Source organism: Erpetoichthys calabaricus, chromosome 2, assembly GCF_900747795.2.
Source record: "Erpetoichthys calabaricus chromosome 2, fErpCal1.3, whole genome shotgun sequence".
Lineage (NCBI taxonomy): Eukaryota > Metazoa > Chordata > Cladistia > Polypteriformes > Polypteridae > Erpetoichthys > Erpetoichthys calabaricus.
The window spans coordinates 323,951,676-323,966,406 of NC_041395.2; the positions used below are offsets into that span (position 1 = coordinate 323,951,676).

The 14,731-nt window shown below is 40.2% G+C and overlaps 1 protein-coding gene across 3 annotated transcripts in view; it reads left to right on the forward strand.

The window, feature by feature from the left end:
• Positions 1–14,731, forward strand: part of LOC114647313 (tolloid-like protein 2) — a 339,436-nt gene that overhangs the window by 257,837 nt on the left and 66,868 nt on the right. For all 3 annotated transcript variants that reach the window (XM_051923412.1, XM_028796002.2, XM_051923413.1), the window contains one exon: positions 12,123–12,238. In XM_051923412.1, coding sequence (XP_051779372.1) covers positions 12,123–12,238 — 116 coding nt within the window. The remainder of the gene's footprint in view (positions 1–12,122; positions 12,239–14,731) is intronic.

Genomic DNA, 14,731 nt, shown 5'->3' on the forward strand with positions numbered 1-14,731 from the left:
TCTCAGTGTGAAGAAAAAACGTCCTAACACTTGTGCGAATACACCCTTAACAAGTTTCCAACTGTGTCCACGTGGCACTATTGAACTCATTTTAAGGCAACAGTCCTGATCCACTGTAATGATTCCTTTTTATGATTTTATACACTAAAGTCATGTCAGGTTCTACTCTTGTTTTGCCTAAACTGAAAAGGTTCAACTGTTTCAATCTTCCCTCATAACTTATCTCCTGCAGCCCAGGAATCAGCCTAATCGCTCTTCTTTAGACTTTTTCTAGCACTGCTGTCTTTATTGTAGCCCTCGATAGAAATGAAATTGTATATGTGTGTGTGTGTGTGTATGTGTATATGTATATATATATATATATATATATATATATATATATATATATATATATATATATACTGTATATATATATATACTGTATATTATATACAGTAATCCCTCCTCCATCGCGGGGGTTGCGTTCCAGAGCCACCTGCGAAATAAGAAAATCCGCGAAGTAGAAACCATATGTTTATATGGTTATTTTTATATTGTCATGCTTGGGTCACAGATTTGCGCAGAAACACAGGAGGTTGTAGAGAGACAGGAGCTTTATTCAAACACTGCAAACAAACATTTGTCTCTTTTTCAAAAGTTTAAACTCTGCTCCATGACAAGACAGAGATGACAGTTCCGTCTCACAATTAAAAGAATGCAAACATATCTTCCTCTTCAAAGGAGTGCGCGTCAGGAGCAGAGTCTGTCAGAGAGAGAGAGAAAAGCAAACAAATCAATAGGGCTGTTTGGCTTTTAAGTATGCGAAGCACCGCGGCACAAAGCTGTTGAAGGCGGCAGCTCACACCCCCTCCGTCAGGAGCAGAGAAAGAGAGAGAGAGAGAGAGAGCCAGAGAAAAACAAACAAAAATCAATACGTGCCCTTTGAGCTTTTAAGTATGCGAAGCACTGTGCAGCATGTCGCTTCACGAAGCAGCTGCACAAAAGGTAGCAACGTGAAGATAATCTTTCAGCATTTTTAGACGAGCGTCCGTATCGTCTAGGTGTGCGAACAGCCCCCCTGCTCAATCCCCCTACGTCAGGATCAGACAAAGAGAGAGAGAGAGAGAGAGCCAGAGAAAAACAAACAAAAATCAATACGTGCCCTTTGAGCTTTTAAGTATGCGAAGCACCGTGCAGCATGTCGCTTCACGAAGCAGCTGCACAAAAGGAGCAACGTGAAGATAATCTTTCAGCATTTTTAGACGAGCGTCCGTATCGTCTAGGTGTGCGAACAGCCCCCCTGCTCACACCCCCTACGTCAGGATCAGAGAAAGTCAGCGCAAGAGAGAGAGAAAAGTAAGTTGGGTAGCTTCTCAGCCATCTGCCAATAGCATCCCTTGTATGAAATCAACTGGGCAAACCAATTGAGGAAGCATGTACCAGAAATTAAAAGACCCATTGTCTGCAGAAATCCGCGAACCAGCAAAAAATCTGCGATATATATTTAAATATGCTTACATATAAAATCCGCGATAGAGTGAAGCCGCGAAAGGTGAAGCGCGATATAGCGAGGGATTACTGTATATGTGTGTGTGTGTGTATTAAGAAAATAAAACTTATCCTAGTTTGAGTCAGGAATCAGGCAGGAGGAAGCTTGTCCATTGTGTCTTTTATTTCTCTTCAGCAAATGCTAAAGAGGGAGCATTCATCATAGTAGTCTGTTACAGAGTGATCAAAGTAGCAAAGGCAGAGTTCAAATTTATAGACTACTGAAACAACGTAACAGTGCTGAATTAATCCTGACATTTACTCTGATTGATTAAAAGACAGGAGATATTTTGCAGAGAGCAGAGCTAGCTAAAATTCCCACAATAAAAGTCTTGTTATACAACATTCTTGTTCTTCTCGTATCTCTCAGGTCAGCCCTTACCCTTGGAATTTCTGTGTATGTGTCCAGTCTTTGTTGGGTACATTACAGCTGCTGATTTTCTTAATCCTACAAGAACATCCTTTGTGTGACATTAGCCTTCTCCTGGTAGATTCTTCTCTTTGATGTGCACTTGACCTTTATCTGGTTTCTTAATATGCTTGAACAGGTTTCTGACATTTATTAACCCTGTTATACTACTTATAATATAGATGCTATATTTTAATGTGAAAAGCATATTCCACAAGCCAGAGGCCAAAACTGCAAGTAGTACAACAAGTAAGGTGACATTTGTGTGTTTTAAAGCTTGAGCTTTAATTTGTTTTTTTATACCAGGGCACTATATAGCCTAATATTCCGTTAGCCTTCTTAATGGCTTCTGAACACTGTATGGAATTTGATACTGTGGAGTCCACTATGACTAATTGTTCCTTCTAATGAGGTGTACTTTCAAGTTATAGACCTACCGTTTTGTATTCAGATGTAATATGTAATATTTCACATTTAATTAAATTTCATGTGCTTAGCTTCATAAGCCTGTATGCTGTCTCAAATCCTTCTGTAATGATTCAATGGATTCTACATTGTCTGCCAATCCATCTGTCTTGGTATCATCTGCAAACTTGACCAACTTGTTACTAATACTCCTATTCAAATCATTTATTTGTATATTAAAAATAACAGAGGCACCAGCACTGACCCCTGAGGGGCACCATAACCCTCTGTTACGTGTGTCTGAGCCAATTCTGCAATCATCTACAAACAACACCCTGAACTCCTTCTTCTTTTAGTTTAATGCCCAGCCTCTCATGAGACACCTTATCAATTGCTTTCTGAAAGTAAAAATAAATAATATCATATGCACCACTCTGATCAAATCCTTTTGTTGCTTCCTCACAGAATTCCAGCATGTTAATAAAATATGATCTCCCCTGTTTTAACCCATGCTAACTGTTCAGTGAAACTCCTGTTCTTGCCATGTACTGCTCCATTTTCTCCTTAATGATTCCTTTAATTAATTTAACTCTGATCCACGTTAAGCTTACTGGCCTATAGTTACTTGGATCTTCGCTATCCCTCTTTGGATATATATATATATATTGGGATAATTGCCAAATTCCTTCGAAATTTCACCAGGTGCATTGACTTTCAAAAAATAAGTGTGAGGGGTGTATATATGCACACACTAACCTCCTTAAGTACTCAAGGATGAATATTATCTGGTCCTTTCTGATCTGTTAGGTCTCAGCCTATTTAATCAAAGCAGCACTTCTCCCTCTACAACTTCTAAATCATGTAGTACCTCCTTAGTAGCCCCTGTTACTGCTGGGACATTATCCACTTTGTCACATTTGAAAACTTAAAAAAAATGCCATTTTAGAGCATTTGCTATTTCACTGTCTGTAATTTTTAATACCCCTTGCTATTCCTCATACCCTTCACCTCTTTCTTGACTGTTTTACTGAAAGAATCTCTTTGGTTCATCTTTTGCCTTATCTGCAATATTCTTCTCTAACTGCCTTTTAGCTTCTCAACTATCCTTCTTAATGGTTGCCCTCATGTTCTCATACAGTATGTCCTATGATTAGTATTAGAGTTATTAGTCTTTTACGCCTAAGTTAATAGTTTTATACACCTTGAGTTGGCAAAGATTAGGAATCTTTGCCGAGATAAACGATTAGAGCTCTTAGATGCAGCATCGGTCCAAATCCAATATTGAGAAAGTGCCAGTTTTTCCTTGGCTTAAGCCCTCTTTTGACCAGTTAAGGTCCCTTTTCTTAAACAGAACTTCAGGTAAAGTTCCTCTTGCAGTTGGGAATGAACTTCTTATATATGGTGCAACAGAAGTGAACAGACTGAAAGTGGCTGCCCTTGTAGTGACCATCTTCACCCAAGTAGTTTCTTTGACCTTACTGGGTGTGGGTACCATAGGTTGCTTCTGGTCATCCCCTGACATCTAGTTAGTGCCAGGAGTTAACCTCTGATTAAGAAACAATATTAGAATAAAAACCAGCAAATTAAAATGCAATGTTTGTCATTTTCTGTAGTATCCAGAAAGACTCTACACATCTTCCTGAGGAAGAATTTAGGCATACAGTGATGTAACTTTTGAAGAGTGAACCTTCAATCCCAGAGTTCACTGTGTGTCAGAACCCTGTCACTATTCTGTAATCGAAATGAGGGGTTAAAACCAAATTGTGCCACAGATCCAGTCTCCCTGCTGCTGCCATTAATGTTTTTCCCAGCTGGGCCCCTTCAGAGTAGCTGTGACCCTGACTGACCATCAGTTTTCAGTTTGCAGTAATGTGCCATGATATACAGTTAAAGAGAAGTCACAAAGAGCTGCAGCCAGTGTGCTTGCTTTATTTAGAACCCGAGGAAACACAGATTAATGCTAAATTGCCATAGCCAAGATGCCAGTGTCAGCCGTCAAACCCTTTGAGCTGACAGGCTGCCCATGGTGCACCACCTGGTCTCTGAGTCCTTCAAAAGCCCCTGAAGTAACCAAATGTAGCTTTATTATGAGATAGGTGTGGGCGGACAGCCCAGTACAGAAATAGCAGGAGACTCAATGTCATCTCAAACATGAGTTTTAGGAAGAATTGGCCCTCAGACTTATGTGTAGCTGGACAGCGCTATCTTGGGGTATTTGAGCTCTTATTGTTAAAGAGCCCTCAGAGATTCACTTTCAGCCCTCAGTCTGTCTTTAGCACATACAATAGTCACATTGAGCTGCACACGTCTAATTCCTGTGGCCTGGTAATATCTGTGTTTTATTTTGTGATTTATATTATTAATATTGCAGAGAAAAGCCTGTATTTCACAGCAGCATGCGTAATTGACAGATTACTGGCTAAAGCAATGGTGGTGTTCCTCTGGTGATGTTGGGACATTAAATATTTTGTTTTAATATTTAGCAGCAGTCAAAATTACACTTCTTTTAAAGTTTTTATTTTAGATAGATAGATAGATAGATAGATAGATAGATAGATAGATAGATAGATAGATAGATAGATAGATAGATAGATAGATAGATACTTTATTAATCCCAATGGGAAATTCACATATTCCAGCAGCAGCATATTGATAAAATACAATAAATTAAAGAGTGATAAAAATGCAGGTATAACAGACAATAACTTTGTATAACAATGTTAACGTTTACCTGGCATATCTTGTGGGGAGTACTTCTGGGTTGTGTGAGAACCTGGGTAGTCCCCCAACAGCTCCTCTTTGTGGCACACTGGGACCCCCACAGGCTGCACGTCCAGACTCCACTTCACATGAACCCCTGCAGGCGTCCAAGGTGGGATGCCTCCAGTGGACCTCTGCCACCAAATGTATGGGGGATGGTGTCCAGCTTCTGCTTGTCCAACCCCTGGCACCTTCCATCTTATCCTGAAGTTATGCTATCATCCAGCCGGGATGCGTGTCTGTCCTCTGTGGCGCTCACCTGCTGCGTTGTCACAAATTTGTCTCTTCAGGTGCACACACTACCCACTCACTTGTGAAGAAAGCAGAATATAAATATTAATTTCCTTATCACATTGACTTTAATCAATCCAATTAAATGTTCTATGCCAGGGATTTGGGTTATTGTATTCAGACCAAGACATTGTGTAAAAGACAAAAGACAAATGTAAATTTGAAAATCACAAATCACATACAGCAGTGATCACACTCTGATGAGGAAATCTGCAGTTAATTGAATATAAAAGACTCAGCCCGAAAAATGATTTAATTTACGTTAAAACCTGCCTGTTTAAATAAACTTTACTGGGCAGGTTAACAGCAGTTGCAATATGTGAATGAATGTGTTTTGTCCTCAAAAACTCAACCTGATGGCAAACACTGAAATCCTCAGTGACCTCTGCCATAGAAGATATTTTATTTTGCAGGTTGCAGATGGTCCTTGTAAAACAGGTACCTGTAATGCTCTTGAAAAATTGTGCTTTAAAAGGACGTTAAGTATGACTTTTGTGTGTTTTATTTTAGTAAGTTTTTATTTTAGAATTATTTAGATAATGGCTCTTAAACTGTGTGACCAAACCTATAACAATGTCTTAGAGCTCACAGACTGACATTCTGTAATCAACATGTTCTGTACCAGCAATAGCAAGCAGATACAAATTAGAGTAGATAACCTTTATTAATCCCTTGGTGAAATTCAGAGGCATTCAGCAGCAGAAACATAAAATACAAGGCTACAGACTCACCAGACAGATAATACATCTAATCAATCAATCAATCAATTAATTAATAAGTAAATCAATAAATAAAAATAGATACATGTATATTTTGCAGATATTTCAAAATGAATTTAACAAGAACATCGGGTGGAAGCATTGAATTGCCTGATAGCAGTGGAGAGAAAAGACCCCCAGAGGTGCTTCTTGTCACATCATGGTGGAATGAGCCTGTGGCTAAAAGTCTCTAAGACAGCGCCTCCTGGAGGGGATTTCTCATGATGGCATCCAGTTTTGCCATTATCCTGTTTTCCACAACAGCTTTCCAGTGTGTCCAGGGTTCACCCTGTGATGGCACAGACTTTCCTGATCTGTTTGTTCGGCCATTGTGCTTCTTTTGTGCTCAGGTTGCTTCCCCAGGAGACCACAGCATAGAACACCACACTGACCATTATGGACTGATTGAACATTTCCAGCAGTTTGCTGCACACATCACAAGACCTGACAGTCTCCTTGGCAAGTCCAGTCTGGTCTGGCCCTTTATGTCCAGTGCCACTGTCTTGTCAGACCAGTCCAGTTTGTTGTTTGTATGGTCCCCTAGGTACTTGTAGTTCTGCAGCACTTCCACTTCCTCTCCCTGAATGGTGACAGGTCTCAGAGGCTTCTTGGCACATCCACCACCAGCTCTTTTGTCTTGCTGATGTTGAGTTGCAAGTTGTTGTCCCTGCATCACAAGAATAAATAAAGCTGCCGGAGTGGTTCTTCAGAGCGATGCCATAGGGGAACCATTTTTGGTTCCCAAAAGGCTTATCTGCATGAAGGTTCCAGAAAGAACCTTTAATTATTTAGATCAGTAACAGACTCCATACAGTAAATTACCAAGTCTTGATGGTCAAAGATTTCTAAAATACCAATGGTTCCTGATTTTAAAAGGACTCTTGCTGCATACACTAACAAATGCGAACTTCAGGTTTTCTTAATCTGTTGTCAGAAAAAGACTCCAGACAGTCAAAAAGGTTTGAGGCAGCCACCCATATATTATGATCCTGGCTGCATGAGAACTGAATATGTGGAGGTAAGATGGTGGTTTTAAGGGCTGGTGGAGGAAATGATGTCATCTATGCCGGAACCGAAAATGACATCTTTGGGGATCGGAAGTGGCATCAACAGATTCACCAGGACCGAAAGTGACATCAACAGAGACGCCAGAAGTGACGTCATCAGAGGCCCTGGAACCTGGCGGGATTTACCAGGAATGAACCGCCACCCCCTGGTCTGATATAGTATTACAATTAATCAAGCCCTTTAGCTGCCTCCTAATCGCACGTGTGTGACACTGTTAATGCCATGCTACGTAGCCTATCTTAAGGTTTTCAGCTTTTTTCATTATAAAGCGTAAAGAACCCTTCCCAGAATTAAATGGTGATTTGTCAAGCAATAGTGTTATGATGAACCACCCAGCCCAGTAAAGAACTATAAAGTGCCACTAGGATTTTTGGGATTGCATAAGGCTGCGGTGCTGCTGCCCACTGCACCACCATGTTACCCAACTTCCAATCTTATTAATATTTAATAAATATTGTAAAGAACCCTTTTTTATTTTCAGAGTCAATGATTCAGCACAGTTTGCCTGAACACACAATTAAATATGTTACATTTTACATGTTTGTCTATTGCTATGCATAGGTTGTGCAATATGATTAAGTAAATCGACCCCAAAGCTGGAACTAAGTGACGTGAAAAGTTCAGAATGTGCTAATGTCGTGTTGCTGCAGAGTTTTTAAAGGAGCTGTCCATTCATTGAAATAATGAAGTCCGTCATTTGAACCCAGTTTGAGCTCTCTTACTGTATATTCTCAATCTGCTTTCTTAGAGGGCCGCTCTTTTTTAGTGGTTGCAGCACAGGCTAAATGAGGGCCTCATCAAGATTGTACATGCTGAGTCACGAGAGCCATTTAGACTTAACAAATGCCCAGCAGTCACAATCCCAACAGCTGCTGTTCTTGACATCTGAAGTCTCCCTTGGAGTTACAGTTTTCACATGTGATGTTTGGCTTCTTTTAAAGTCTACTTTGAGGCCATGCTATTAAGAAGTGATGCTTGTTTAGGCACTAATTGCTTTTCCTCAGAAATAATTTTTAGACGGCAGGCAGCAGGAAGCCTGACATGGCACATATTGAACCACACTGTTTAACATAATGTCATGGAGAGGCTGCCAGGGTACCATACAGGAGGCCTTCTGAGGTCTTACATGCTCACAGCATTACTCTCGAACTAGACTGCTCATTTTAGTGGATTGATCAGTGAAGCTTACTTAAACAAAGGAAAGGCTCAGCTGTGCTGGATTTAATAAGGTGACTGCTCACTTGGTATTTCTGTACGCCCAGAAAAATACCATAAAACAAGCCAGCAGAGTTCACCCTAAAACACTGGCTTTTTGTTACTAGACAAAAATAAACAGTTCAAAAGCAACACATGTAGTAGAAGTAACTTATCTAGATATTTGAAAGTCAGTTTTTAAGTTTCATACTTGCCTGGATTAGCAGAGCCCAAGAATTCTCTTAAGGTCATCTCACAGTCATGTCAAATGTGGCAAGTGAAACAGATTACACTTATTACAAAGCTGAGTTCATCCATGTTAACCATCTTGAAGGACACTGCTGCTTCTCTGTCAGGCTCCTCTTTCATTGTGATCACATGACTGCAAAAGAAAGGGCGTCATTGGCTCATTCTGACCTTGCACGTACTTCCAGCTCCCTTACTGGGCACAGCTTTCTGTGGCGACTCTAGTTTACTCTTGAAAAAAGACAGGAACCCCCTCTGAGTTATCTGGAGTTCTTCACGTCCACCCTCAGATACTACAGGAAAGAAGAATTGGTAATAAAATTAAACATACAAGGAGTTGTTAATCAAAGGAGAAAACAGAGTAACATTTTTTCTTTTTTATCATCCCTCCTTGTATCTGTTATAATGAGTTATTTTCTTTTATTTTTCCTGCTTTTCTCTACACATGCTCCATACTGCTTATTGGGTACACACACTAGTACTTCAGAGGGTGTAGTAACACAGTCTGTTCCAACTTTGCTTTACCTCTTTGAGGGCTGAATATTTTTTCCAAACAATAGTTTTCTGAAAAGCACAAAAAGCAATGGTTTCACACATAAATCGCACATCAGTGGAGGTCCTCCCATGCGAATGTTGCCACAGGGGCGGCAACACCACACTCAGTTGGGAATCAGTCAGCTGATGCTGGTACCTCACATTCATTTTCAGTTACTTACATTAAAATTGGAGTCTGACAAGTCAGAGTCAAGGCCAGGAAATTTCCCGGGCGAAGCCGGTGACACAGCTAGTGTACAGTATTTACATTTACCATATGACTCTATCAGCAGGTTACCTCAAATCCATTGAATCATCTCAGAAGGACTTGAACAGCATACAGGCTTGGGCAGATTTGTGGCAGAGGAAATTTAATGTCAGTAAATGTATAACTTTACACATAGGAAGTAAAAATGTTAGGTTTGAATACACATTGCGAGGACTGAAAATCAAGAGTACACCTGATGAAAAGGATTTAGGAGTCATAGTGGGCTCGATACTATCAACTGCCAGACAGTGTTCAGGAGCCATTAAGAAGGCTAACAGGACGTCAGGTTATATAGTGCCATGATGTGTGGAGTACAAGGAGGTTATGCTCAAGTTTTATAACACAATACAGAAGCCTCACCTGCAGTACTGCATGCAGTTTTGGTCTCCATTAGTGACGAGCAAATCATGCAGAGTTTGCTTCACTGTGAATTTGGCAAAATCACGGAAATGTTCGGGAACATTGTTGAATTCCACAAAATGCATTGAAGTCGATAGAGAAGGAGGAAGTGAGCTAGTTCTGATTGGATTTTAATGGTGTAATGGTATTTTAAGTGTTCCAGAGGGCTAGGGAAGTATCTGTCAACTGTGCTGGACCCAATTATTGTGGCCAAAAATGTGACTTGAACTGTGAGATAGCAGAGCTAACCATTGTGCCACCCTGCCTCAAACAACAAACGACTCAAACCGAACACTTCCTGCAAGCAGAACTAAACAAATGGCCACAAACTAGCAATAAGCAAAAATATATATCATTACTCTCAGAAAGTTCCAAAGTTGTGGGACATACATTGGCTGTGCCACGAAGCAGCAGCACGGATCTGGCTCCTTTCATTATTTGAACTTGAGGCTCCGGACACAGCTGGAATGTCTTATTAGTTACCGCTGCATGTATAATTAGCCATGTGGTGCTGTGCAAGAGACTGCGGGATCTTTGATATATGTCCAGTGGCAGCACTCATAACATTTTATTATAGTCAGTTAATGTAATCCTCAAAATACTGCAAGTTATTATTTATTTTTATTTTTTTAATGCATGCATCATGCAAATCGGCTGGATCAGGTTATGACAATATGTATGCACAAAAATAATTGGGCAGCAATTTTACAGTATGCATGCATAAACGTTCTGCTCCTGGTTGCTATAGCTTTGTGATGTCACAGTGGCCTCAAACATCCTTGGGTGCTGGGAAAAATGTTAATCTAAACCAGCTGCACAGCAAATTTCCAGAAAAAAATTCGTCAAACAAGGTCACCAGTGACTATAGCATATTCACTGCGAAAAATGCTTTGTTGAATTTTGCTAATTAACACACATACCTGTTCTACAAAAGCGACATAACAGCACTAGAGAAAGTCCAGAGATGAACAACTAGGCTGAGTCCAGAACTGCAGGAGATGAGTTATGAGGAGAGATTGAAGGAGTTGAGGCTTTTCAGTTTAAGCAAATTATGATTAAGAGGTGACGTGATTGAAGCTTTGAAAATTATGATGGGAATTAGTCCAGTGGATGGAGATTCTGACTTTAAGATGAATTCATCAAGAGCCCAGGGACAAAGTTGGAAACTTTTTCAGGGTAAATTTCACACAGAGATCAGGAAGTTTTTCTTCACACAGACATGGAATAAGCGACTAAGTAGTGTGGTAGACAGGAGAACTTTAGGGACTTTCAAAACTCGATCGTGATGGTTTTTTTCCAAAGAATTAAGTGGACATGAATGGCAAGCTTTGTTGTGATAAATTGCCTGTTCTCGTCTAGATTGGTCTAATGCTCTAATTAAATGTTTTCATGTGGATAAAACCTGTTTTTGCAAAGGGAGTTTGCCCTTTCTTGAAGGCAAAAATAAAAATTTCTAACTTAATAACACATGATAGCTGCACTGCATTATTTCTAGGCGAGCTATGTTGGGCTCAATGGCCTGTTCTCGTCTCGATTTCTCTAATGTTCTATCTGTTTTAGCCATTGCTCAGCACAATCTGATTATTTTCAGAGTAATTTTGACGTATCATGAGCTAAATAACTGATCTTGATCAAAACTGCCAGACACATTGCAATCAATGAATGCAAAAATCCTATTTATTTTGAACAAAATAATTTCATACATTTCCATTTTACATAGTATGTCTTTTATTTTTTAATTGAACCTAAGGGGCCGTCAAAATTGAAATACATTTTAATTACAAACATCAAGAAAATTAAAGCTTCATAAATTGTAATTCAGTGCATTTTTAATGTTTCCAATGAAATTGTGCTGTTGTTTCACCACCATAAAACATTTTACCAGCAAGGTTTTGGGAATTAAAATATTGATGGTGTGTGTAGTGTTTTTGGTTAATGGAGATTGTGAAATCACCAGCAGGAACAGCAGTCATTCACCTACAGTGATAAGTCATCCACATTCACTGTGCTGTACTTGGCGAATGCTTAGACCAAGTTTAGATCAAATCAGAAGTAGTGCTTTATTTTTTATAAATCTGGACAGTCACCTAGAAGTACAGGCAACATAAATACTATTTGAGCCTTGGACCAGATATTTTACTTCAACACCTGAAATAGATGAAGCTTAGTGAAGGAAGATTAATGCTATAAAGAAGGCCATTTGTATTGTGTAAAAACAAGACTGCATGTGTAGGTCCAAGCTAATGCCACCTTTTAATTACAGCATGTGGAGAGACTCTTCAGGACACAACAGGGAACTTCTCAGCTCCAGGATTTCCAAATGGATATCCATCATACTCACACTGTGTGTGGAGAATTTCTGTGACTCCAGGAGAAAAGGTAGGCTTTCACACCTTTTATTTTTTGACTGCCCTGGTAGGAGATTGTTGCTATGCTTTCTCACATCAGTATTAACATGAGACCAAATTGTTCTGGGGGGGGTGTTTCCCAAAAAAACAATAGTGAACAAGGTAATGAACAGCGTAGTTAAAAACAAATCGGTTTTTACAAGTATTTCCTGAAGCCCTTCATTATTCGACATTTAACAGGCGAGATTAAAGTACTTCTCTGTTGGCTTCTCCTCAGCATCAGTGTCAGAAATGCACAGACTGCTAATCCCAAAAATGGTCAAATATGCACTGTAATACTGTCATACTATACAAAAGTAAAAAAATATGGAAAAAAATAATTAACCCTTTCGGCCCTGACATCCTATTACTAGTACATAAATATGCAGTCGTTTTTGTAAACCACAGGTGCGTTTGCAGCCATTGGAACCAGGCGTGCTACTATTAGCGCAGACTGGAGAGACTGGCATACAGTCCGTGAAACACTGAAGTGAAAATGGACGTTTCCAGACTGCGTGCACCACTTTCAGCTTTATTTCCTCAAGAAGACTGAAGTATTTGGCAGCTATTGTATAATAATAGTGATAGTTTTTTGTTTGTTTTTTCATTTTTGATCTTCCTAAACACCCCAAAGGTAGAATATCTCACAAAATAATTTTTCCCATAAAAACAGAAAATCCAGGGCCGAAAGGGTTAAAACTTGCGACAAAAACACAAAATAAAAAATAAAAATTTCAACTAATGGGTAAAATTAGTTTAACATATTATTTTAAAATCAATGAATGGGTTCAAAATGTGACTTGGCCTCCTCGCAAAAAAGAGCAACGACAATCAGCAATAGGAAAAGAAAGCAAAACTTCACAAAAGAGGAGTTAAAACTTACTTACAGAGAAAGGGGCAAGTGTTGTTCTTGAAGGCTTGTGGAAGCCCACAAGGACTTGTGCAGGAACTGGAATTGCATCTTCCACATGTCCAGAGCGCACTCTACGACAGTCCGTGTGCTTTGGTGTGTAGTGCTCTACCTCTCCACAGCCACGATTTAGGGGTTCAACACTGGAGGTAGCAGGTATTCACAAGGACGATAGCCACCACCTCCCAGTAACCAGCCACCAGAAAATGGACCAGATTCAAGTATCATGTGAACTCCCAGTCTGCTTGGCGACAATGTCTGATAAAAGTCCATGATGGTCAGTTGCATATCATCTGCAAATAGCAGATCACCTCAGCAATAGAATTACAAAAGAAGAGCTTCTGTAGATACCCAATATTTTACACGCCATTGCAGCACTTTCATTTGTAGCTGGCTCTTTAAATCTGACGAGTACATTAAGCTTACGCACAGCCTTAAGACTGATCTTAATCTTCTTCTTTTGCCGGATCCCATTTAGGGGTCACCACAGCAGATCATCCATCTCCATCATGTCCTCCTTCACCGTATCCATAAACCTCCTGTTTAGCCTTCCTCTTTTCCTGTTGCCTGGCGGTTCCATCCTCAACATTCTTTTTCCTGATGTACCCGTCATCTCTCCTCTGTATGTGCCCAGATCATCTCAATCTAGCCTCTCTCACTTGATCACCAAACTATTGTACAGTACTTGTGTTGCCCCTCTAATATACTCATTCCCCATCCTGTATACCCTCGTAACTTGGAGTGAAAATCATAGCATCTTCATCTCCACCACTTCCAGCTCTGTCTCCTGTCTTTTCATCAATGCCACCGTCACCAAACCATACAGCATAGCTGGTCTCACTATCATTTTATAGACCTTTCCTTTTACTCTTGCAGTTACTCTTCTATCACAAATCACTCCTGACACTCTTCTCCACCCAGTCCACTCTGCCTGCACTCTCTTCATTGCCTCTCTGCCGCATTCTGTTTTGCTTTGGACCGTTGAACCCAAGTATTTAAATTCATGTACCTTCCTGTGCTCCTTGCAGTCGCACCCTTCCACCATCTTCTCTCTCATGCATGCACATGTACTTCATCTTACTTTTAATGACTCTTAATCTCCTTCTCTCCAGTGTGTACCTCCACCTGTCCAGGTTTGCGTCAACCTATTGCCGACTCTCACCGCAGATCACAATGTCTTCCGCAAACAACATAGTCCACGGAGACACTAGTGTGACCTCATATTTGAACCTGTCCATCACTATTGCAATGAGGAAGGGGTTCAGAGCTGATCCTTAAAGTAATCCCACTGTCACCTTGAACCAGGCTGTCATTCCTCACTGCAGTCACACTGTCTTCATGCATATCCTGCACCGCCCTCACTTACTTTACTGCTTCTCTCAACTTCCTCATAGAGTACAACTCCTCTCTTGGCACCCTGTCATACGCTTTCTCAAAGTCCACAAACACGCAATGCAATTCCTTCTGACCTTCTTCTCCATCTACACTTGCATCTGTAGTACTCTTTCCTGGCATGAAACCACATTGCTGCTCACAGATTGCCACCTCTCCTCTCAGACTGGCATCCATCACTGT